A 23505-nucleotide genomic window follows, 5' to 3' on the forward strand; every position below is an offset into this window, starting at 1 on the left:
TTTAGAGCTCATAAAGATCATTGTGATTTGGGGAGAAGACCGTCCTTTAGATAGAGCAGCTGAATTTCCCAGTCTGGACGTGGAGTCCAGTTTTTTATGCTTTGAATATTCCTAAAAATACCTCAGGGTTTCAGAAGAGATAGTAAGGAAAATTATAAAACTTGGATTACTTAAATGAAAGACCATTTTTAAATTCTGCTGATGGTTTGGCAGTTTTCAGGGCTTGCCAGTTTGTCTGGTTAATAAAAATACCCGAGGGGTCTTTCCTGGGCCTGAGAGAGGAAGGTCTGGAAGATCTTGGGCTAAGTGATCCTTGGAGGCATTCTAGTTTATCAGTGCATTTGACTTTCATAGTGTCTACAATGTAAAGTGATCGTTTTCCAAATGTTTTGTTGTTATCTTGTTTTCCAATGGTGGAACATATTTTTCCCTTTTAAGTCTTTTATAATAAGAAATATAAGAAAAAATGGAAGTGATCTAAAGGAAGAACAGCCAAGAGTATACGCGTCAGTGAAAACTAGTTAAGTTTTAGACTATCGTGTGTGTTTCTCAAGCCTTTATAAATATTACTTTCATTTTACTAGGTAGGTAGGATATTTTCTAAAGGTTGAGAATTTTCATAGTTCAAACTTGTTGATGTTGCATGTAATCAGTAGAATTTTTCTCACCCCCTTGATTTGCTTTATGTTCATTTTATCCCTCGTTTTTCTTTTTATAGGACCCAGTGTTGCCTTCCAGTGTGAAAGCACCCCAGAGACCCACTATCCAAGTTTGACTCTAGCGTGGAGACAGGGCAGGCAGCCCTGATCAAATATCTCCTACACAATTCCTTAGCTTCGTTCTCAAATGTTAGAGCCACTTGTGATTATTTCTCTGTGTTTCTAATTTACAGTTAAAATTTATTTGTAACAAGTTAAAGGATAGTGGGTCTTTGTGTGGCTTTCCCTGCTGTTCACTCTGGCATCCTTTAGCATTTTTCTCCTTTTTTAATTTGGTAATTGTAGGTCATTAGCATGCATACTGAGTTTGCCCTTACATGGTGGGAGTTCAAACACACAAAGACCCACTATTTGCACAAACTGTTCTTGCTGGTTTGGAATGGGCTGCCATGCTTTTCTAATGTTACTGCAACATGTATATTCATTACAGAATTCAGAATTGCTTATGTTTTGCTGTTATGTTTGACCTAATCCTAATCACAGTGAGCCCTTAATTGGTTCAATATGCGATTTGTCCCCCAATAGGCACTGTTTTCCTCTATTACTTTCTAATATGCCACTATAAGTACCAATATTTAAGTTTGTTAAAAGGCCGAGAATTGGAAATATCCTTTTCTCTATTTTCTGTGTATTTTGATGTGGGAGTGATGACACTTTGGAGGAATTCTTCTTACACATAGAAGAAGGAAGCGGCCTGCCTTACCCAGCCATATGTGCAGAGCAGGGTGGGTTTTATCTATTGCAGCTGTCCTGTACCCTGGGAGTCCACTGGGGTCTCTGGGCTCGTGAAGATACTGCTAATGTGCTGCAGCAGTCAGTTGTTACTTCTTTACTGATTGCCTAAAAATGGATTATTTTTGAGGAATGAAAGGCTCCCATCATTGACTACAAGATATGAAACTTTCCCTACCTTAGGCAGAGAATTTATATCTATACATTTTAAAGTCAGAAATTCATGTTATCTATTTTAATGAGGTAACTCCATGTCCTAGGTCACAAAGGGGCACTGGTTGACTTTCTTCTTAATGCATTTAGTAAAGATCATAAGGAATGCTTGAAGAGTTTAAATGCCCTTGAAGCAGGCAGTCTCTATCTAGTTGAGAATGAATTAGAGTGAAGGAAAGCTGTGTGGGAGCTGGCATTCCTCTGTGTCCATGAAGCTGCTTTGTGGCTACAGAACTGATTTTACCATTCAGAATTCTCTACCTAATATCTGTTCTTCAACCACATTGGCAACTTTGGCATAGGACTTTACTTCTTTTCCTTGAGCCAAAAACTGCAAGGATAGTAAAACATTATTATAAATGTGAGAGTACTTAGTTGACTTTTAGTGGATAGTATTAAATCATATTTGAAAATCAATGAGAAGATTATGCAATTTAAACTGTTTACAAACTGCAGTGCAATCTACTGTTTCTGAATGTCCAAGTATTATCAGGAAAAGTGTACATACAATCACAGAGTCTTATTTCCTCACAGAGTTCTTTAAGAAGAGTGAAATGTGTTTTTATATCTCTGAGGCATATTTTGTGCAATATTTGTGTTAATGTGCCTATACATTATGAATGAATGATTTTAGTCATATGTTGCCTAAATCATAACTTTACAACACTTGAGGAAGAATCAACTAAACCATAGTTAGAACTTCACAAAATATAAATGTCTGTGTTCCAGAATACTTCACATCATTGGAATGTATGGTGATAGGCATGTATGCTTCCTGAGGCAGGGATTTCTAGTTACTAGACCACCTCAACTTTTAGCATTTGGCATCATCATGATACTTTTATAAAATATGACATTAAATGGAAAGCAATAATATTATTTTACAGGTGGCATAACAGATTTGCCTGCAGTCACTAAAGGGTACAGTGTAAAGACTGAGTCCTTGTAAATTCAGCTGATCTTCTAAATTGTATGGGTTACTTGGTCTTGCCTTTTATTTTCTGAACATGTTAGCTGGGTTCAAATTCAGGGCAGTTACTTTAAATCCACCTTAAACCCTGAGGTTAGAAATAAGACCACTTAATTAATCACATGATATAGTATAACAGTCTCTCTTTATAATTTTGAATTTGGGCTTATTTAATACACTGATAAATTATTTCAAAGGTATCTTTGTAGCTCAAATTGCTTCACTTTTACACTGATAACTATAAAGAATGACATTCTGGTAGAGATTAGTGTCTGTAAATCAATTTGAAAAGAATATATTCTTCAGGTACTATGGACTAAGTCTTATAATGGCGTATTTAAACTGAGTGTCTGTCTGGGAAATAAATTTACTGTATTTACAGAAATACCTCTCTCTGTTTAGGTATTTTGTCATACATTTGACAGGAAGCTAAAAGTAAAGGAAATGGTATGACATATAATAATAACTTGTCCTTCTTAAAAGAGCATGCAGTCCTTTGCAATACCTCATATTCAGCCACATATTTGCTCTCTTCCTCATTCAGTATAAGAGGCAGCTTCAGTTTACTTAGAAAGAGACATTAGAAGGAGTTTATCAGGAAGATAGAATTTTTAAAATGGGAGCACAACTGAGCAAATCTGAACCCTGTAGGAAGTGAAGAATCAAAATACCTGTTTATTTTAAAATTGCAGTATGTTGTAATCATTTCTACAGTATGTGATTAAACCTGATGGGTTTTCCAGCAATGAAAAAAATCAGTTCTAAGACCAAAGCTGATTTTTTTTCGAAAATTTGAAAATCTAAATCAATCCTACCTGTTGTATAGTTTCCTCTAAAACTTTATCCTAGGGAGTCATTTTAAAATAATACAGCTATTAAAACAGTATAACTGCTACATTAGTGTTTTAAAAATATAATATGAATTCTGATAGTTTAAAATAAAGTAGGGGAAGGAAAAGTAGAGAAAGAAATGCCAATTCCAGTCCAAAGCTTTATTTGCCAAGTTTTCTTAGGATGAATTTTACCAAGTTATAAGTTCTTGTAAATAGACTCTAATGGAAAGACTGAGAGACTTTTGCCTATAGTGGCATTATTGGATGCTGCTGTGATGCTACTGTAATGTAATAAATTATTGTTGCAAAGTGCTGTTTTTTTGCCTTAAATTTTTATTTTGTGCGTCTTGAAAACTATAGTATCAAAGATATTGAGATTGTGCAAATGCTGGGCACGCTTGGCATGAGGTCATTCATTTTCATTTTTACAAAACTGTAATATAACTATGCAAGTGTGTTTATTAAAGGGACACAAACTACATTACTTGTATTGTGTATTTCTTTTGAAGCATCCTTTAGAACTTATTTTTAACTGTTTATATTGTAGTCCTGTTTGAATTTCTTTGGATGTCTCTTTTTCCTTAACGTGGTCTCTTGGTCCAGACCCGCAAGTTGTATTGTAGTACAAGGGACAAAAGAAATTTTTAAGTGGTAACGATTGAGATAGTTTGATCCAGGATAAGTGTATGTATCTCAAAAGCAAAAGAAATTTTGATTTGAAAGCAAAAGAAATATCTAGGATAATAATAAACTACTATGTTATTTATAATTTTTAATCCAACTTTATCTCTAAAAAGATTGGAAGGAATTTACAAGTTAATACTCACTGCATATGTAAGACTAAAACATTTTTAGTACAAAATAATAAGAGTCTATATTCAGCAAAAGAAATTCCACTGGATGCTTGGAGGCACCAGAGTTAAGCAGTTTTACACTTCAATAGTCAAGTTGGTGGTTTCACCTTGAGTGAAAAAAAGTAGATCAAAAGTCAACCCATCTGTCAATGTATGATATAAACTGTCTCTTTGCAAAAACCTATCTTGATCTCTGTAAAGTCTTTCAACGAACATGTGTTGAGCATTTGTATAAGCGAATGCAGAGTACTAGGTCCTGAGAATATGGAAATGAGTGTCAGGTGGTCCAGGTCTCAGGTAGGACCTAACTGTAAGAGGACCAGGCATGAAAGCAGGTAATTATAAAACAGCATGCTAAGCACACTGAGAGAGATTTACTGGGCACCAAGAGAGTACAGGGACTTCCCAGGAGGTGCTAGTGGTAAAGAACCTGCCTGCCCCTCCAGCAGACGTGGATTCAGTCCCTGGGTCAGGAAGATCCCTTGCAGGAGGGCATGGAAACCCACTCCAGTATTCTTGCCTGGAGAATCCCATGGACAGGAGCCTGGCGGGCTATGGTCCTTAGGGTTGCAAAGATTTGACCACAACTGAGTGACTTAGCATGCATGCACACAAGAGAGTATGGAGGAGGAATGCCTAATTCATCTGTAGATTGGTGAATTAGAAAAGACTTCCTGGATAAGGCAACTGCTCGATCCATAAGATAAGTAGGAGAAAGCCAGATTGGAGGGTAGAGTGGTGGGGAGAGTGATAGAGACAAGTAGCAGCCTAGATGCAGGAGGAGAGGGGTGACTATAAGCAGTTCGTTATTGCTGGAGTGGAAGTGGAAAGCCAGTAAGACAAGTTGAGGCTTGAGAGCAGGCCGGGGGCTAAACCAGAGATTGCTAGTTTGGCTGCTCGTTGGAATCACCACTTGGGGGGCCTTTGACAAGCTGTTGATGCCTGAGTCCTGATTTAAATGGCCTGAAGTGAGGCCTGGGCATGGGGATTTTTAAAAACTCCTCAGATGATTCTTATGTGAAGCGAAGGTGGAGAAAAAACCATGAAGCAGCATTAAGAATAGTTTCTGAGGGAACACTGGGAGGAGTTGGGGGATTTATGGATTGTGTGGGCAAGTGAAAGGGTCAGTGTGATTCCCAGGTTTGTATCTTGGTGACAGGGAGAAATCATGGTGCCACCAGCTGCAGTAAAAATCAGTTGGGAGAAAAAGATGAGTTTGGTTTTGACTACAAAGTACCCATGGGACATCTAGATAGAATTCTCCAGCAGGTAATGAGATATAATTAAGATATACAGCGTCAAATGTACATCAGCTGGTGGCATGAATGCATATTGATAGTTTCTGAGCCAGTGAAAGTAAATGAGGTGACCTGGGGAGAAAATCAGACCTTTGAGTGTATCAGGGGTTAAGGGTTATATCGTGAAAGGAACCCATGAAGACAAGAAACAAAGGTTCTAGGAGAATAAACAGATGGTTACGCTAATATCACCATTTTTATAAAATAATAAAATTCTACCTATATAACCATTGCTCATATCAATAAAATGAAAAGAGGAAATGTGCTATTTATTGAATACTTATTAGTCTAGGTATTTTTCTAAGGTCCTTATTACTGTTTCCTTTTTATAGGCATGGAAATTAAAACACAGAGAAGTTAAATAACTTGGTCAAGGTTACACGGATAGTCATTGGTAGAGCTGGGTTCAGACCCAAGTGGTTGGCTCCAGAGTCCATGCTCTTAGCTTCTGCTCTCCAATGCTAATATTGCCTCCCATTTTCATAATAATGAAGTTCCTGCAGTACAGCCGTAGGTTGAACCAATGAAAAGAAGAAAAATCAAAGGCTGCAGTGTTTTCTCTGTGTAAAAGGTACATGCAGAGAAGATGAGGAAGCAGGGGCTGAATATTATAATAAGGATAAGAATCTCTTAAGACGAATATTCAAAAGGATAAAACTGAACATAATCACTTTTTTGGTAACAGCTTTGTTGAGACATAATTTACACTCCACACAGTTCCCCCAACTATACAAATCAGTGGTTTTTAGTATATTCACTGAGTTATGCAGTCGTTACCAGAGTCAATTATAGAACATTTTCATCACCTCAAAAAGAAACCAGTATCCATTAGCTATCACCCTCATATCTTCCTAAGCACCCTGCCTCCCATGCAGCCCTAGGCAACCACTGATCTGTGTTTTGTCTCCATGTTTGCCTGTTCTGAACATATACAAATGGAACCATAAAATGCTTGGGGTTTTTTTGATTGGCTCATTTTGCTTGGCATAATGTTTTCAAGGTACATCATGCTATAGGGTGTGTCAGTACTTCATTCCTTTTTATGGAATATTCCATTGTTATTTATCCATATATTAATTGGTGGACATTTGGGTTTTTACTCTTTGGTTCTTATAAATAATACTATGTACATTTATGTACAAGTTTTTGCATGGTCATACAACTTCATTTTTCCTGGGTCTGTACGTAGGAGTGAAATCGCTGGATCAAATGGCTTGACTTTTGGGGGAACTGCCAGACTGTTTTCCAAAATGGCTACTTTTTTTTTTTTATTCCCACGAGCAGTGTACAAGGGTTTTTGTTTCTCCACATTTTTACCAATGCTTGTTATTATCTGACATATTATTAAAGCCATCCTTGTAGGTGTGAAGTGATATCTTGTGATTTTGAATTACATCTTCTCCGTGACTAATGATGATGGAGCATCTTTTCATGTGCTTGTTGGCTACCTGTATGTCTTTTTTGGAGAAGTGTGTATTCAGATCCTTTGCTTATTTTTAAGTTGAGTAAATTGTCTTTATAATCACTTTTAAAACTGTTTTAAACAACAACAAATATTGAAAGAAATGCTTAAGAGAGATGTCTTAATGATGTTATCAAAGGCAAAATCCAATAATGATAAAATGAATGTAATAGGAAGTTGTGGCTGCTTTGAATCATGGCTCTGTGAGCTCACCCCTAGGAGCCTTCGCCTCATCTGTATAATGAAGAGAGTAATATTTATATTACAGGTGAAACTTAAGCAATTTATGAAGCACCAGTCCAGAGTCTTAGCATATAGATACTGGAAGTAAGAGTTAATACTTACCAAGCATTTGCTGTATCCTAAATGATGAACTAAACACCTTGGGTGTGATGGAATATAACTAGTGTCCAGATCTGACTCCAGAGCTTGTGCTCTTAGCCATCCCTCACTAACTTGGAGTTGTTGTTACTTCAAATCACAGAATTAGAACGATCATGATTTAATTCCAAGATACAGATGAGAAGAGGGTAAAGAGCATTCAGATCAGATCAGTCGCTCAGTCGTGTCCGACTCTTTGCGACCCCATGAATCGTAGCACACCAGGCCTCCCTGTCCATCACCAACTCCCACAGTTCACTCAGACTCACGTCCATTGAGTCAGTGATGCCATCCAGCCATCTCATCCTCTGTCATCCCCTTCTCCTTTTGCCCCCAATCCCTCCCAGCATCAGAGTCTTTTCCAGTGAGTCAACTCTTCGCATGAGGTGGCCAAAGTACTGGAGTTTCAGCTTCAGCATCATTCCTTCCAAAGAAATCCCAGGGCTGATCTCCTTCAGAATGGACTGGTTGGATCTCCTTGCAGTCCAAGGGACTCTCAAGAGTCTTCTCCAACACCACAGTTCAAAACCATCAATTCTTCGGCGCTCAGCTTTCTTCACAGTCGAACTCTCACATCCATACATGACCACAGGAAAAACTATAGCCTTGACTAGACGAACCTTTGTTGGCAAAGTAATGTCTCTGCTTTTGAATATGCTATCTAGGTTGATAATGACTTTTCTTCCAAGGAGTAAGCGTCTTTTCATTTCATGGCTGCAGTCACCATCTGTAGTGATTTTGGAGCCCAGAAAAATAAAGTCTGACACTGTTTCCACTGTTTCCCCATCTATTTCCCATGAAGTGGTGGGACCAGATGCCATGATCTTTGTTTTCTGAATGTTGAGCTTTAAGCCAACTTTTTCACTCTCCTCTTTCACTTTCATCAAGAGGCTTTTGAGTTCCTCTTCACTTTCTGCCATAAGGGTGGTGTCATCTGCATATCTGAGGTTATTGATATTTCTCCCCGCAATCTTGATTCCAGCTTATGTTTCTTCCAGTCCAGCGTTTCTCATGATGTACTCTGCATAGAAGTTAAATAAACAGGGTGACAATATACAGCCTTGATGTACTCCTATTTCCTATTTGGAACCAGTCTGTTGTTCCATGTCCACTTCTAACTGTTGCTTCCTGACCTGCATACAGATTTCTCAAGAGGCAGATCAGGTGGTCTGGTATTCCCATCTCTTTCAGAATTTTCCACAGTTTATTGTGATCCACACAGTCAAAGGCTTTGGCATAGTCAATAAAGCAGAAATAGATGTTTTTCTGGAACTCTCTTGTTTTTTCCATGATCCAGCAGATGTTGGCAATTTGATCTCTGGTTCCTCTGCCTTTTCTAAAACCAGCTTGAACATCAGGAAGTTCACGGTTCACATATTGCTGAAGCCTGGCTTGGAGAATTTTGAGCATTACTTTACCAGCGTGTGAGATGAGTGCAATTGTGCGGTAGTTTGAGCATTCTTTGGCATTGCCTTTCTTTGGGATTGGAATGAAAACTGACCTTTTCCAGTCCTGTGGCCACTGCTGAGTTTTCCAAATTTGCTGGCATATTGAGTGCAGCACTTTCACAGCATCATCTTTCAGGATTTGGAATAGCTCAATTGGAATTCCGTCACCTCCACTAGCTTTGTTCATAGTGATGCTTTCTAAGGCCCACTTGACTTCACATTCCATGATGTCTGGCTCTAGGTCAGTGATCACACCATCATGATTATCTGGGCCGTGAAGATCTTTTTTGTACAGTTCTCCTGTGTATTCTTGCCACCTCTTCTTAATATCTTCTGCTTCTGTTAGGTCCATACCATTTCTGTCCTTTATCGAGCCCATCTTTGCATGAAATGTTCCTTTGGTATCTCTGATTTTCTTGAAGAGATCTCTAGTCTTTCCCATTCTGTTGTTTTCCTCTATTTCTTTGCATTGATCGCTGAAGAAGGCTACAGCTTTAAATGAATTGAGACTGGTAAAGTTGCATTTCAAGGTACTGGAAGGACCTGCTGCTGTGAAACCTGTGTCACCAGTGGTCATCTGTTAACCACCATGAAGTCAGTCAGGCAGTGCTACAGAATTAGTGTTCTAAACTCGGCAGTTTGGGGTATAGTATTATATAGTCATAAACAAGCTGGAAAACACAGGCTGTATAGCCATACCATTGGGTAAAGTTAGAGGTGTAGCAGTCTGCTTAGTAATAACAAGAAAAAACTATATGTGCAGATGAAACTCCTTTTGCCCCAGGTCAGTACTGTAGTAATGGGCGAACTAATACAGAGCGTGAAGGGTACACAGTCTGTTTGAAATTGGCTGTTAGATACAAGTAATTATGCATGTGTAACGGATTAGAAGTTTAGTAAAGGGACCAATGATGTCACAGAGATACAAAAAAGAGTTAAAGGTGAGTTAAAGGACCCTGTTGGCTTCTTCAGTGCCTTTGGGTTTTTTTGCATTCCAAATATTTCTACTGAAATCTTTTTTTCCTCAAGAATCCAGCAAGCCTGGGGCCAGGTCAGGTTCGTACACACAATTGCCAGTGTTTCACCCCAAATAGGATTGTCATGTAAGCACCATTTAAAAGGGCCTGGAATTTCAAAGTGTAAGACTTGAATCAATGTACCTAGATTTAGGGATTTAGTAGTTCTAAATCCTACAGTAAGTCCCTTAACTACTAAGCCTCAGATTTTCCATATGCTTATACATAGGGGTCAAATTTGTATTTGTTAATCAGAGGATTGATCAGAGGTTTGTAAACAGTCATACGCATGTTGGTTATTTGTACTGTTAAAATTGGAAGTTCTGTGCTGGGTGGACATGAAGAAACTCTTTCATGACATCTTTTCTTAATATTCTGTATTCTGAATAATACATTAATTCCCTCAGTTGAGTCAGTGATATAGGATCAAGTCTGGGAGACTAGAAGATAATGCAAAAAGTCAGCTTCAACTAACTGCTTTTTGAGGCCAGAATCTGCACTTCTGTCTGCTTTGCGGAGGTCTTTGCTGTCTTCTAGACTTATAATATTTTACTGTAAATTTAAAAATAACACCAAATTGATTTTACTTGGGTAAATGCAGATCCAGTTGCGTTTATCATTAGAGCTGCTTTTGGCAGTTCTAGAATATGTCTGTTTTCTGATAGTCAGATATGTTGCTTTCCGATGGTCTGCGGCGTTAGACTATACACCGACAGACCTTTTTGTACTTAAGCGACGTAACACCTGATGGCATGGAACTTGACAAGCATCGAAAAATGACACAAGAGCTTAAAAAATGGTTCACGGATTATTTAAATTTCCAAAAGCAAAACCACAAATGTGTATATGGCTTCATGGTGGGAGCATGCTACCCGGCACATGGTTTGCACTCAGTAAATATTTGCCAAGCAGATAAAAGGCTATTCTCTTACAAAATAAGATGTCCAGCAATTTCCTATTGCCCTGATAAAGCTTCAGTATTAAAGGCAGCCTTCAGAAAATGCACCCAGCTCAGTCATCTGGATTTACTGTTAAAATCTCATCTTTTCACTGATTTTCCACACAGTGAGACTGAAAACCATTATGTGACACCCTGGCAGCTGAACTTGGGGACACAGAGAACAGCATTGTTCAGGGGCGTTCCTCTCCTCAGAATGGGCAAGGACCTTTCTGGGACTTCGTGATGTCATCTGAACAAGCCCTCTTTGTGTCAGTCATCACAGATTGCCTTTTGTCCTTCACTTTTTGGAATCTTCGCAGCTATCTGCGAAGATGCCTTATTTTCTTGCTTGCACTGTAATTTAGAAAAGTGGTTCCCAATTATAGTGGGACACAGAGTTTTCATAACCATTATTCATTCTTCATATTTTGTCTCTCAGTCTCCACATCCTAAAAAACAAGTGTATGTGGGGAGGGGGGACGTGGTTGGAGGGGTCTTGTGGCCCAGCCTACCACTCATTATTTCTTTGGGAACTTTGACCTGATAGTAGCCATGATCTCTCATTTCTCCTGCTTTCCCATTCTTATTGTCTATCAGAAAGAACTTCCCAGGATGTTTTCAACATTCTCTGACTTCCTGTAGTTAATATCGATGCACCATCTCCTGCAGCTCAGAGTCTATCTTCATATCATCGTGATTTTAAATACTTATAAAACCTACTACTATGTGTCAGCCACTGGAGACATAGAAGATTGTAAAATAGATAAAAAGTCCTGTCCTCTTGAAGCTGATATTTGAGTAGGGTAAGACAAAACAGGGAAAAAGAGATGGCACCCCACTCCAGTACTCTTGCCTGGAAAATCCCATGGATGAACGAGCCTGGTAGGCTGTAGTCCATGGGGTCGCTAAGAGTTGGACACAACTGGGCGACTTCACTTTCACTTTTCACTTTCATGCATTGGAGAAGGAAATAGCAACCCACTCCAGTGTTCTTGCCTGGAGAATCCCAGGGACGGGGGAGCCTGGTGGGCTGCCGTCTATGGGGTCGCAGAGAGTTGGACACGACTGAAGCGACTTAGCAGCAGCAGACAAAACAAGATGAGTAAGTATGTGAAATTTTAGAAAATTGAAGCAAGTTAGGGAAAGAAAGTGCTGGGTGGGGAGAGATGGATGCAGAGGGATTTCAGTTTCAAACTGACTACTCAGAGCTTCTCTGACATGGTGATGTGAGCAAAGACTAGACAGATATGGGTATCTGGAAGGAAGCACTGTGGACACGTGGAAGGTCACTAGATAGAGGGAACATTACATGCAAGGAGCATGCCTGTGATGCTTGAGGAGCAGCACAGAGGTCAGGGTGGCCGGAATGAGAAAGGAGCAAGAGGAGGAGGCAGCGAGGACAGAGGTATCCACAGAGATGGGGGAGATTGTTTCTTGTGGGCTGATTTTAAGAACTTTGACTTTTTCTCAGAGTGAGAACACCCCATTGAAGGGTTTTGATCCAAGGAGTGACATGACCTGCTATGTTTTAATAGAATAGCTCTGGCTTGCTAGATTACATTGGGGGTTGGAGGGGATCAAAATGATGGTGGTGGATGAGGTATGACGTGGTCAGATTATGGACCACTCTGATCTGTTTTGAAGATGGAGCTATAGGTGGATTGAATGTGAGGTGTGAGAAGAAGAAAAGTATCAAAGATGTCCCTGGTTGCCTGAGCAAAATAATGTGTATTCTCTTGTTTATATTCTCATTATATGAGCCCTGTTAATTGTGTTCAAATCTTTCATATTCTTACTGATTTTCATTAAGAGAAATATATTAAAATCTACTACTTCAATGATAGATTTTTTAGTTTTTCTTTTTTCTCTATTTTTTGGGGGATGTAATTCTGTCAGCTTTTTATTTTAGATTTTGAAGTGCTCCTGTTGCAAATAAGAATTATTACATTTTCATGAGTTGTTTATGATATTTTCTTATATAGTCCTTGAAATCCTGTTTTGTCTGTTGCTAATAAATCCCCCCACACACTGCTCTTTTATATTTTGCATTTGGATAGTTTTTTTTCCAGTCCTTTACTTCTAATATTTCTGTTACTTTACATATTAGGTGTCTTTGTAAATAGCATCTAGCTGAATTTTTTTTTTTATCCAGTCTGGAATCTCTCTTTTAACTGATAGTTTTAAGGTATTTACATTTATTAGAACTGTTTGATACTTTTATTTATATCTATCTTTTTAGATATGTTTTATTTACCGTGTATTTCCTTTGCTTCTTTTTTAAAAATTCATACTGAATTTATCCCACTTAGTCATTATTATTATTTTCTAATATAAATAACTTTTTTCACATCATTACTAATATTTGTGCTCACCATTCTCTTTTTTCTACTTCCCTTTGCATCTCTTTATTTCTCTATTCAATTTTTTTTCTTACCGAAGTACATCTCTTAACAGTTCCTTTAATCTCATCTATTAGTTGTAAATACTCTCAAACTTTGCCTGAAAATGCCTTTATTTCCCCCTCTTCCATGAAAAATGGGCTTCCCTAGTGGCTCAGAGGGTAAAGCATCTGCCTGCAATGCGGGAGACCCTGGTTCTATCCCTGGGTTGGGAAGATCCCCTGGAGAAGGAAATGACAACCCACCCCAGTATTCTTGCCTGGAGAATCCCATGGGCGGAGAATCCCATGGGCGGAGGAGTCCACGGGGTTGCAAAGAGTCAGACACGACTGAGTGCTTCTTTCTTTTCTTTCTTCCATGAAAAATAGTATAATTAGAATTCTAGTTTGACGGTTACTTTTTCTCAACACTCCCTATTCTTGGGTTGCATTGTCTACAGCCAGGTCTGATTGCTGTTCCTGTGTAATTGTTCTGCCCCTTCTCTCTTACTGTTTCAACAATTTTTTCTTCTTGGCATTTTGCAGTCTAGGTATGGGTTTATTTTATTTTTTTCCCAGGAGTCATTGTTGCTCCTGAATCTGTATAATCATAACTTCCATCAGTTCTAGAAAATTATCAACCATTCTCTCAATATTATCTCTTCCCATTCTTTTTATTCTCCCTTCCTTGACTCCTATTAGATGTATGTAGGGCCTTGTCATTTCCTCCTCCGTATCTTTTAACCTTAATTTTATGTTTTCCATTTTTTTGTCTTTCTGGGCTCTATTCTAAGTAGTTTCTTCAGCTCTTTTTCAGATTTACTAATTGTTTTCTCAGATGTGTTTTATCAGCTATCTCATCTATTAATATTATGATAATATTTACCTTCCTGTTCATTTCTTTTTCAAATCTGCCTATTGGTTTTTTAGACCCTACTTAGGATTTCAAGTACATTATATATATCTTGAGTTATTTTAAACATACATATTTTATACCCCCTTTTGTTCTAACGTTCTTGCAGCTCTAATCCTCAAAATGAATGGGGAGTCTGTCCTTGTTTTTTGTAATTTTTTACTATGAACTCAGCTTTAGCAAGACTTGGTTTTTCTTTGTAAACCCTGTGGAACCAAGGTTGTGAGAGTGACCCTCCAGACCAGTTGTATGTTTTCTCTGGGCAAGCACCCTGAAGGTATCACCAGCCAGAAATTAATTTTTGTGTTAATTCATCAGTTCAGGAGTTCTTGAACTCCAAATTTATGTGAGATGCAGCCCAGGCATTTCTGTTCTTTACCCAGCGGGGACTAAATGCTTTCTTGTCATCTCACTGTTGTGGCAGGAGGATTCTTTTCCTAGTCTATCCTAATAGTCTTCAGTATCCTGATGGAGCCTCCTCTCGTTAACCAAATCCAAGCAGAAGCCAAGTAAGGAAGGAGCTTACAAAAGTAGCCTTAGAGTTTGGCCTGGTTAGAGGTTGAGAATTTTCTAGAATTGATGAAAGATGTGACTCCACAGATTCCGAAGAACAGTGACTTCTGGGGAAAAAAATAAACCCATACATACCTAGATTGCAAAACACCAAAGAGAAAAAAAAATGTTGAAAATAGTAAGCAAGAAAGAGCAGAATAACTATATGGGAACAGCAGTCAGACTTGACTGCACACAACTCAACCCAACAATAGGAAGTGTTAAGAAAAAATAACTGTCAAACTAGAATTTTAATTATACTATTCATGAAAGGGGGGGAGATAAAGCCATTTTCAGGCAAAATTTGAAAGTATTTACCACTAATACCATGAATGTGACTAAAGGAACCATTAAGAGATGTGCTTCAGTAAGACAAAAGTATAGAGCAGAGCAGGGGAAAGATGAGAATTGGGGATGAGAATTGGGTCTGGAGATGACAAAATAGTCTTCCGTTCAATTAAGTATTTCCTGACCTCCATGGGCAAAAGCACTGCTAAGTGTTATGTTATAGACTGTCAGACACAGTGCCTGACCTCCATTAGGAGAGATGGCCATACTAACTGTATACAGGTGAACTACAAGTCACATTATGTGAAGTATTATAATATAGATGCAAACCAGTATCATGGAAACATGAAGGAGATGCAGTGTGGGAGCAAGTGGGACAGGGGATGGGAGAGGTTTCCCCAGAGAAGGATCATGTGAGCTGCACCCTGAAGGGGTAATGAGATGGCTTCTGGGTGGAGAAGGGCTATGGACAGAGCCCAGGACAGAAGTGGAAACAGCCACGCCATGGCCAGTGTGTACAGCTCATCGTGAGGACTGATGCAGCACATCATGAGGCCAGCGTGGCCAGAAGGTGGGCGGCACGCTCAGAGGCAGGCCGCTGCTGGATTCAGGAGACTCCGGAGCCTTGTGCTCCCCCCGAGTTAGGACCTCATTCTGCAAAAAAACAGCAGCCATTGAACATTTCCATCAGGGAGGAAACCTGATAAAAAAATGTAGCGGCTGGCTTGAGCTGTTCGATATAAATATAATGTAAGTCACAAATATAAGCCCATATGTAATTTAAAAGTTTCTAGCAGTTACATTTTTAAAAAGTAAAAAAGAAACAGATGGAATTAATTTTAATAATTATTTTTACTTAACCCAGCATTATCCAAAATACTATCATTTCGGTATTTAATTGGTGTAACAATCTCGGTACTGATGCATTGTTCTACATTCCGGGGTGTTTGTACTGGGTCTTTAAAGTCTGGTGTATGTTTCACATTTATGGCACTGCTCTATTTGGACTGGCCGAGGTTCAAGTGCTGAGTAGTCACATGTTGCTAATGGGTCCCATATTGGACAGTGCAGGTGTAGAGGATGGCAGAGGGGTGTATTCTATCCATAAACCCTAATTCCTCAGTTCTCGACAGATTCGCTCTCCCCTCAAAACAGAGGGTCAAGTAAGTGTGGGCAGCTCTTGAGTTCACTCAAACTGAATGTTTCTTTAGAGCAGGATTTCTCAGAGCCTTGGTATGTCCATGCACCTTGTGACCCCAGCAGAGAAGGACATCTGTAGCTTTGCCCACACTCATTTGACCCTGCAGGTCAGGAATGCCAGGAATACACTGTAGTGTTTGCTGGACTGGGGGAAGCAGAGAGTCTGGAGGCACGCAGAAGCAGAAATGCAGAAGGACACACCAGGAAGAGGAGAGTGACAGGGGCTGAGGGAGAGACCGGAGGGCTGGAAGCAGCAGCTCATCAGAGGTGTCAGGGCTGTGCGCAGGTACAGGAGGATGTGAGCTCCCAGGGGTCTCTGGACTGGCAATGCTGAGTCATCATTACCTTCACAAAAGCAGTGTCTTGCTGCTCTATTTATTAATAACCAACAAGGACCTACTGTATAGCACAGGTAACTCTGCTCAGTGTTCCCTGGCAGCCTGGATGGGAGGGGAGTTTGGAGGAGAATGGATACAATGTTTGTGCATGACTTAGTCCCTTAGCTGTTCACCTGAAACTATCACAGCATCATTGGCTATTCTCCAGTATAAAATTAAAAGTTAAAAAACAAAAGCAAAATGCAGTGTCAGTGGAGCAGTGGGACAGAAACCAGTGACTCTGAGTTGGAGAGGTGACAGAGAGAGCTGGGGTCGGGGGGAGTGAATGACAGACCCCTCTAGAGCCATTTGGCAGTAAGACTAGAGACGGGTGTCTGAGGAAGGAGCAGCGTTGAAGGAATGAGTGTGTTTGTTGTAAATATCGTGGTAGGAGGGACACGTGACTGTGTTCATAGCCTGGAGGGACCACTGAGGACTGAAAGGGGAAGTGGAAGGGCGGCGAAGGGTCCTGCCAGAGAGGGTGGATTAGGGATTCTGGCTTCTGGAAAAAGTGGGATCCTCTTGGCCCCTGACACAGGCAGGAAGTACAGGGATAAGTGAGCAGGGAGACAGGCAGGAAATTAAAGGGGCATCATGCCTGTATTTTTTTTTCCCTGACATCAGAGATAAGAGCATCTGAAAGTGATGGTAGGGGTCAGGTTAGAAATTTTGAGGATAAACATTTAAGAACCATAAGTAATGAAATGCACAAATGTCAGCCAGGGTATTAGTACAAGGATTGTCCCACATTCATCCTGATGAAGCTAACGTCATGTATGTTCCAGCTTTAGAAACAATAAACTACTTGAGACTATTCCTATTATTCGCAGACACTGAACAGACAGGCCAATGCTTGCAGGTTTTAACATACATCATTCTTTCCTAAAGTGTGATATCCTGTTGGTGCCCAACACAATGGCTGCAAAAAGAGGGCCCAGGAGAATTCAATTGATGTTAATGGTTACATGTTTATGGTGGTGACTATTAGAAGAAACGTAACCAGCACATCGAACCCATGATTTCCCTAGGTATTTTGCTCAAACATGGACAAAAATGTTATCTAAGTAGTAGTAGAGCTAGAATGTGAATGTGGCAGAATATGAAGGACCAAGATTTGTAAACCACCAGCAAAGAGGTGGAGCAGCCTTAGAAACTGTTGCCATTGCTTCCACCAGAGTCAGCTGGGTGGTGGGTGATCAGCAACACCACCACCAGCAACACTGGCCCCAGGCACCAGCCTCCCCCGGCCTCCTGGCTGCAGAGCCGGGGCAGGCAGGGACATGAGGCAGCCTTGCTTGTCCCAGTTCTTGCTCATTCCTACAGTTCTCCCTGCAGAACAGGGTGAAACACAGTCCCCAGAAAAGCCTGAGAAGTTTGACCATGACAGTTGGCACCGTGCTCTCTTCTTGGTACCACCAAACGGAACCCACTTTAATTCAATTTTTGTTTGACCGTGGGAGTAATTTTTTTTAAGTTGTCGGCAGCATGTGCAGAAAGTAGAACAGCTGTCTTCACAACTCTCTGTAAGGCCCAATCTCTACAAAACACATAAACATTCCGAAGCAGTCAGAAAGAGAACCTCCTTTAAAAGCCTGGTCTGATCCTGGCCTTTTCCACCCCTGTGGCTTTGTGTGGTTGACCCCGAGCGGACATCTGCCTTGATCCAAACTCCGCTGTCTGCAGAGGCCGCTGACGGCTGCCCCTGCTCCTGCGCCTCACTCCCCAGACCCTCCTGCTGCCCTCCTGTCTGCCTCTCAGACACACACTGCGACTGCCTACTGCTGTCACTGGTGGGGCCCCTACCTGCTTTTTCTTTTTGTCTGATAAGGGCTTTCTGAGGCCTTTCCCCTCCTCTTGTACGTAAGCCAAGCCTTCAGTTTCTAACCCAACGACTCTGAGATTAACGTCACTTCAGTTTGACACTGAGCTCTGCCTGTGCACTGATCTGAAGTGAATGCGGTATTTCTCACCCTGACGCCATGCAAGACTGCCCTGGGCCACCCTCAGGCTCTGTGGCTGCAGAGTAGCCTGAACCACCAGTTCTTTGTTTCCTAGGTTTGAGGTAGTGTTCCTGCTGGGAACTGCTGGGTTCTGGGCACTTTAGGTTTCCTCATTGATCACTTAACTTTGGGAAATCTAGAGAAATGTTTCTCAAACACTTTTTAAACAGCAGCTCACAGTAAGAACTACATTTTACATCCACAAATACATACCTAACTGAAAATTTTCTCAGGACAGTACTTACCGATCCTGTTTACGTGGCGCATGCTAAGTCACTTTAGTCGTGTCCGATTTTGCGACCCTGTGGACTGCAGCCCGCCAGGCTCCTCTGTCCATGGGATTCTCCAGGCAGGAATACTGGAGTGGGTTGCGATGCCCTCCTTCAGGGGATCTTCATGACCCAGGGATCAAACCCGTGTCTCTTATGTCTCCTGTATTGGCAGGTGGGTTCTCTACCACTGGCGCCACCTGGGAAGCCCCTTGTATACATGGTAGCTTCTATTCATTTGTTAATTTTGTTTTGTTTCTGTTTAAAAAATCTGTTGATAGAATGACTCACAAATGGCTCATGACCTGCAATTTGGAAAACACTGTTCTCAAGCATTTGATTCCTTTAATTATTACAATAGTTTGAAAATGTGTTGAGATGGCTAGAAGAGCATAGGTTCTTCACAAGCTCAGCACAGTTTAAGGCCTCTTTGAGGCTGTTTCTGAAAGTCCTTCACACTGTCATAACTTCCTTAGACATTCAGGCCACATTGAGCCGTTACAGGCGTTGCTAATAGTGGCAGTGGAGCACCGAGGGGCCGATGGTGAATCCAGCTTCCGCAGTGTACACTGCTCTGCTCTCCCAGGTCCCAGGGCCCTTTGGCTGGCCATGGGATTCTTTGGAGGCAATATTGGTAAACTCAGTGCATCCTCCCAGTAGATGTCTCTTTCCTTCCAGGAGAAGAAAGTAATATTTTGAAACTCTACCCTTGCTTTTCCACAGGGTGTGCCGATCTCCAAACACTGGACACCATGCAGCCGGTGGAAAGGAAGAGGCAGGGCTACATCCACGAGCTGATTGAGACGGAGGAGCGCTACGTGGACGACCTGCAGCTCGTCGTGGAGGTAAGGGCGCCAGGCTCTGCGGGCTCCCTACAGTGTGGGGGCTCGTAGCAGGGTGTCGCCTTTGACAGTGGAGTCACCAGCAGCGACAGGCGCTCTCACACCCTCCGAATGCTTTCTCTGCCTGTTGGAGGGGCCTTGACGGTCTCAAGTCAGCTCTTGCTGTCAGATTAAGTCATTCAGAATGAGGAGAGAAGGGGCGCTCGGTGCCTCAGTGGGCTGTGAGGTGGCCTCGTCAGGAAGGACAAAGGTACAGCCTGGGTGGGAAGGCTTGACGCAAACGTGCTGCCTCAGACTTTGCTATCACGATGTCTGCACTGCCAATCTGACACCTGACATTTCTGACATTTTCATAAAGTTTAGTTGTTTCCAGTGGAGTTGTGAGGCAGTGGGAGTGTTCCTCTAATGTTTTTATCAGTTTGGAAAACCACTCTGCCACCTCATAAGACCCTCTCAGGTGTGAGGCGTCAAGTCAGGGTCAGGGGTTTAGGGTGAAAAGCACTGTCCACAGGTGAGTGGACAGCATTCTCATCAGCATTCCCTCCCTGAAAGGACCCGGCCACCACATCCTCCTCTGCTCTACTCACTGAGGCTGACGCTAAGCCGGTCAACAGAAGGCATAAACAGTAACACAAGTCAATCAGCGGATGAAAGTACAATCAGATGCTCTCCCTGTCCTTCCAGAGCGCCTCAGAGCAGAGTGACCTTGTTTCCAGGTCTCTCTCTCCCATAGGAGCATCCAAGCATCTTCCATCTGACTCTGAAACCATAGAGGTTTAGAAATGTCAGTCCATAGACTTATCCGAGTTCTTGGACTCCAGGTTCAGCTCGATGCTATAAATGTCAGTTTAGAACAGTTTCAACAGAGTAATGTCACATGTATTTTGGAGAGATTACACATGAAGAGAGGTGTCTCAGATGATGTCGCCATTTCCTTAAGGCTTTTAAAGTCATTTCCTAGTTGTTTAGTGGAAACTAGCTTTGTGACCTTGAGGACATCACTCTCAGCCTTCATTTCTTCATGGGTCCATTGGAAATAATAATACCTGACTCAGCATGACCTACATCATCATCTGTGAAGTTAACTGAGAAACTTACACACACATGTGCATGTATGCACACACACACATGCATGTGTGTGCATATCAGAACTTTGTGAAACCTTAAGTTCTATAGACTACCAGTGTAAAGTGTTATCACTTCCCCTTCGGTCAGCCACCCTCTGAAATCCACATGTGCTTGGTGGTCAGCATTGGGGGTGAGGTGAGGCATCGGTGTTTCTTTTGCTGCACTTTTCACTAACTGCTTCCAGACTCCTGTGGTGCAATCTGACAACAGTCCTGCTCCCTCAGTTCTGCAGGCCCTCCTGGTGTGGGGTGCTTTATGCCCACGGTTTAATTAACCTGTGTAAGACCCCTAGGAGGTGGATATGAGACTGTCCGTGATGGGACTGCTGGATTCAGTCCTCAGAATCAGCCCTGAGAGGAGCCGAAATAGCAAAACGTAGGGTAATTTTGCAGTTTAAAATTCAACAGTCTGTGTATGTTTATATAAAAGTACCTTGCTCTTCCTGGTTTCTGAGTACGAAGATATCATTTCCTTTAGACCACACAGGCTGTGTACTGCCCTAGAGCTGACTTCCTTTTCTTGTTCTGAATCTAGGTTTTTCAGAAACGAATAACAGAGCCAGGTTTTCTCGCTGAAGGAGAGATGGCCCTGATCTTTGTTAACTGGAAGGAGCTCATCATGGCTAACACGAAGCTGCTGAAGTGAGTTGTGAGCACCGCTTTTGGTGGCAGCGGCCACCCCAGCCCTGGGACCAAGACTTCCACTTCACTCCCTGCAACTGAGCTGCTTAACAGAGAACTTCCACTGCTTTCCTCTCCCTCAGGCTTTCTATTATTATTTTATGAAATGCTAACTGTAATGTACTGTAAACTACATCATTATTGAAGCAAAATATAACAAAATATTTGATTAAGTAAAGAAAAAATGAAGTCATTAAACAATACATTAACATATGATTCCAAACCATACTTGACTCTGTATCAGCTAGAGTCAGGAGAGAAGCCACAGCTTATGTCCCAGACATAAGCAGCTGGACTGGCAGTCCTCTAAGCGCAGTGTGAAATTCCATCCCTTCCGCCCACGAGGACAGGCTCCTGGGGGAGCTCTGAGCCACCCCACACTCTCTGCTTCTCCCCACTTCTTGAGGTTTAGCAGCTCTCTGGGCACAGTGTCCACCGCTACCTTCAACTCCACACCCGGCCTCTGCGGACTCTTGCTCCCTTACTTCTCCTGCGGAGAATAGAAATTTCTTTCTTCTTGGTTCAGCTGAAAACAAGTTAGAAAACTTTCAAAAGAAACTTTTTTAAGAAACTAAGCTGAAACCAAAAGAGTTCCAAAGACCGAGGAACACCCAAGTGCAGAGTCTTCATTTTTTCTTCTTTGCTCACAGTTCACCCAGGTTGGCTGGGCAGGTGGAGCTTTAGGTCCTAACTGCCTCCTCCTCCTGACTTTTCCCCCATAGTGCTAGAGATCTTTAGGTAACTCGCTGGTCGTTATTACTGTTAGTCTCCCAAGATATTCACTGTTCATTGGCGACGGACACTCAGTTAAACAAGAAATGAGAGAGAGTGTATTGGTTGCAGGGCGCTGCGGGTGCGGAAGAAGACCGGGGGTGAGAAGATGCCCGTGCACATGATCGGGGACATCCTGGCCGCTGAGCTGTCCCACATGCAGGCCTACATCCGCTTCTGCAGCTGTCAGCTTAATGGAGCAGCCCTGTTACAGCAGAAGACAGACGAACACGCAGACTTCAAAGAATTTTTAAAGGTAACTCCATCCCGGGAACGCAGGCAGGCCAGCCCTATTCTGAACCAGGAGGCAGAGGCGTGTGGAGGCCTCTGGGAGGCCTCAGGAGTAGAGACGGGTATGATCGTCACTTTCTGTGTGTGCCCAGTTGCTTCAGTCGTGTCTGCCTCTTTGCAGCCCCATGGATTGTAGCCCACCAGGCTCCTCTGTCCACGGGGGGAAACACAAATATGGCAGAGAATTTTCTGACTGCTTTGAGTTGCCTTTCCTGTTGAATTGAATTTTTTCTTGGCTCTGGGACCATTATTTTGCCCATCTTAAATAGCATTTTTTTTTAAGCCTACTTAATGTAAACCAGCTATTTTCTACTCCAAAAAGCATCCAGAATGTTACTTTCTTAATTTTGTAAATTGTTTTAATTTTATACCCGTCTTATTCAAAGGAAGAATATAAAATAGCTTACGTAACCAAATCAGATCATTCCAGGAGGCAACACAATATCATGCTTGTAACGAAACAGACTTCCAACTGTGTGGGCTGAAATCCCAGCCCCAACACTGTAGTCCACTGTGGAACTGGGGCGACTTTCCTAACACTTGGTGCCTTCAGTCCCTTCATCTGTAACCTGGAGATAATCAGATATTACTTTTAAAGTACTTTAGCACAGAGACCAGCACATAGTAATGCTAATTTTATTTATTTATCTTACTATGATCTCAGGAATGCAAAAATGGTTCAATATAAAGCACTGAGGACAGAACCCTTCAATCGGTGGGAGGCAAGGGGTTGCCTGGAAATGAACTAGAAGAAAAGCATAGAAACCCAAGATCACAGAAACAAACATTCACCAGAATAATTAGATAAATGTAGAATTATGAGTATATGTGAATGTTTTAATTATCAATTGTAGTATTAAATATAGGACATTTACCTTCTCAGTTCAGTTCAGTTGCTCAGTCATATCCTGCTCTTTGTGAACCCATGGACTGCAGCACACCAGGCCTCCC

General features: G+C 41.5%; 1 protein-coding gene across 10 annotated transcripts in view; it reads left to right on the forward strand.

The window, feature by feature from the left end:
• ITSN2 (intersectin 2) overlaps positions 1–23505 on the forward strand; it is a 126517-nt gene that overhangs the window by 93005 nt on the left and 10007 nt on the right. For 8 of the 10 annotated variants that reach the window (XM_061433150.1, XM_061433158.1, XM_061433149.1 and 5 more), the window contains 3 exons: positions 19566–19687; positions 21347–21453; positions 22336–22519. In XM_061433150.1, coding sequence (XP_061289134.1) covers positions 19566–19687; positions 21347–21453; positions 22336–22519 — 413 coding nt within the window. Of the gene's footprint in view, positions 1–718; positions 3949–19565; positions 19688–21346; positions 21454–22335; positions 22520–23505 lie in introns of those variants that run through there. The other 2 variants (XM_061433157.1, XM_061433156.1) reach the window with 1 other exon arrangement.

This window comes from Bos javanicus, chromosome 11 (assembly GCF_032452875.1).
Source record: "Bos javanicus breed banteng chromosome 11, ARS-OSU_banteng_1.0, whole genome shotgun sequence".
Lineage (NCBI taxonomy): Eukaryota > Metazoa > Chordata > Mammalia > Artiodactyla > Bovidae > Bos > Bos javanicus.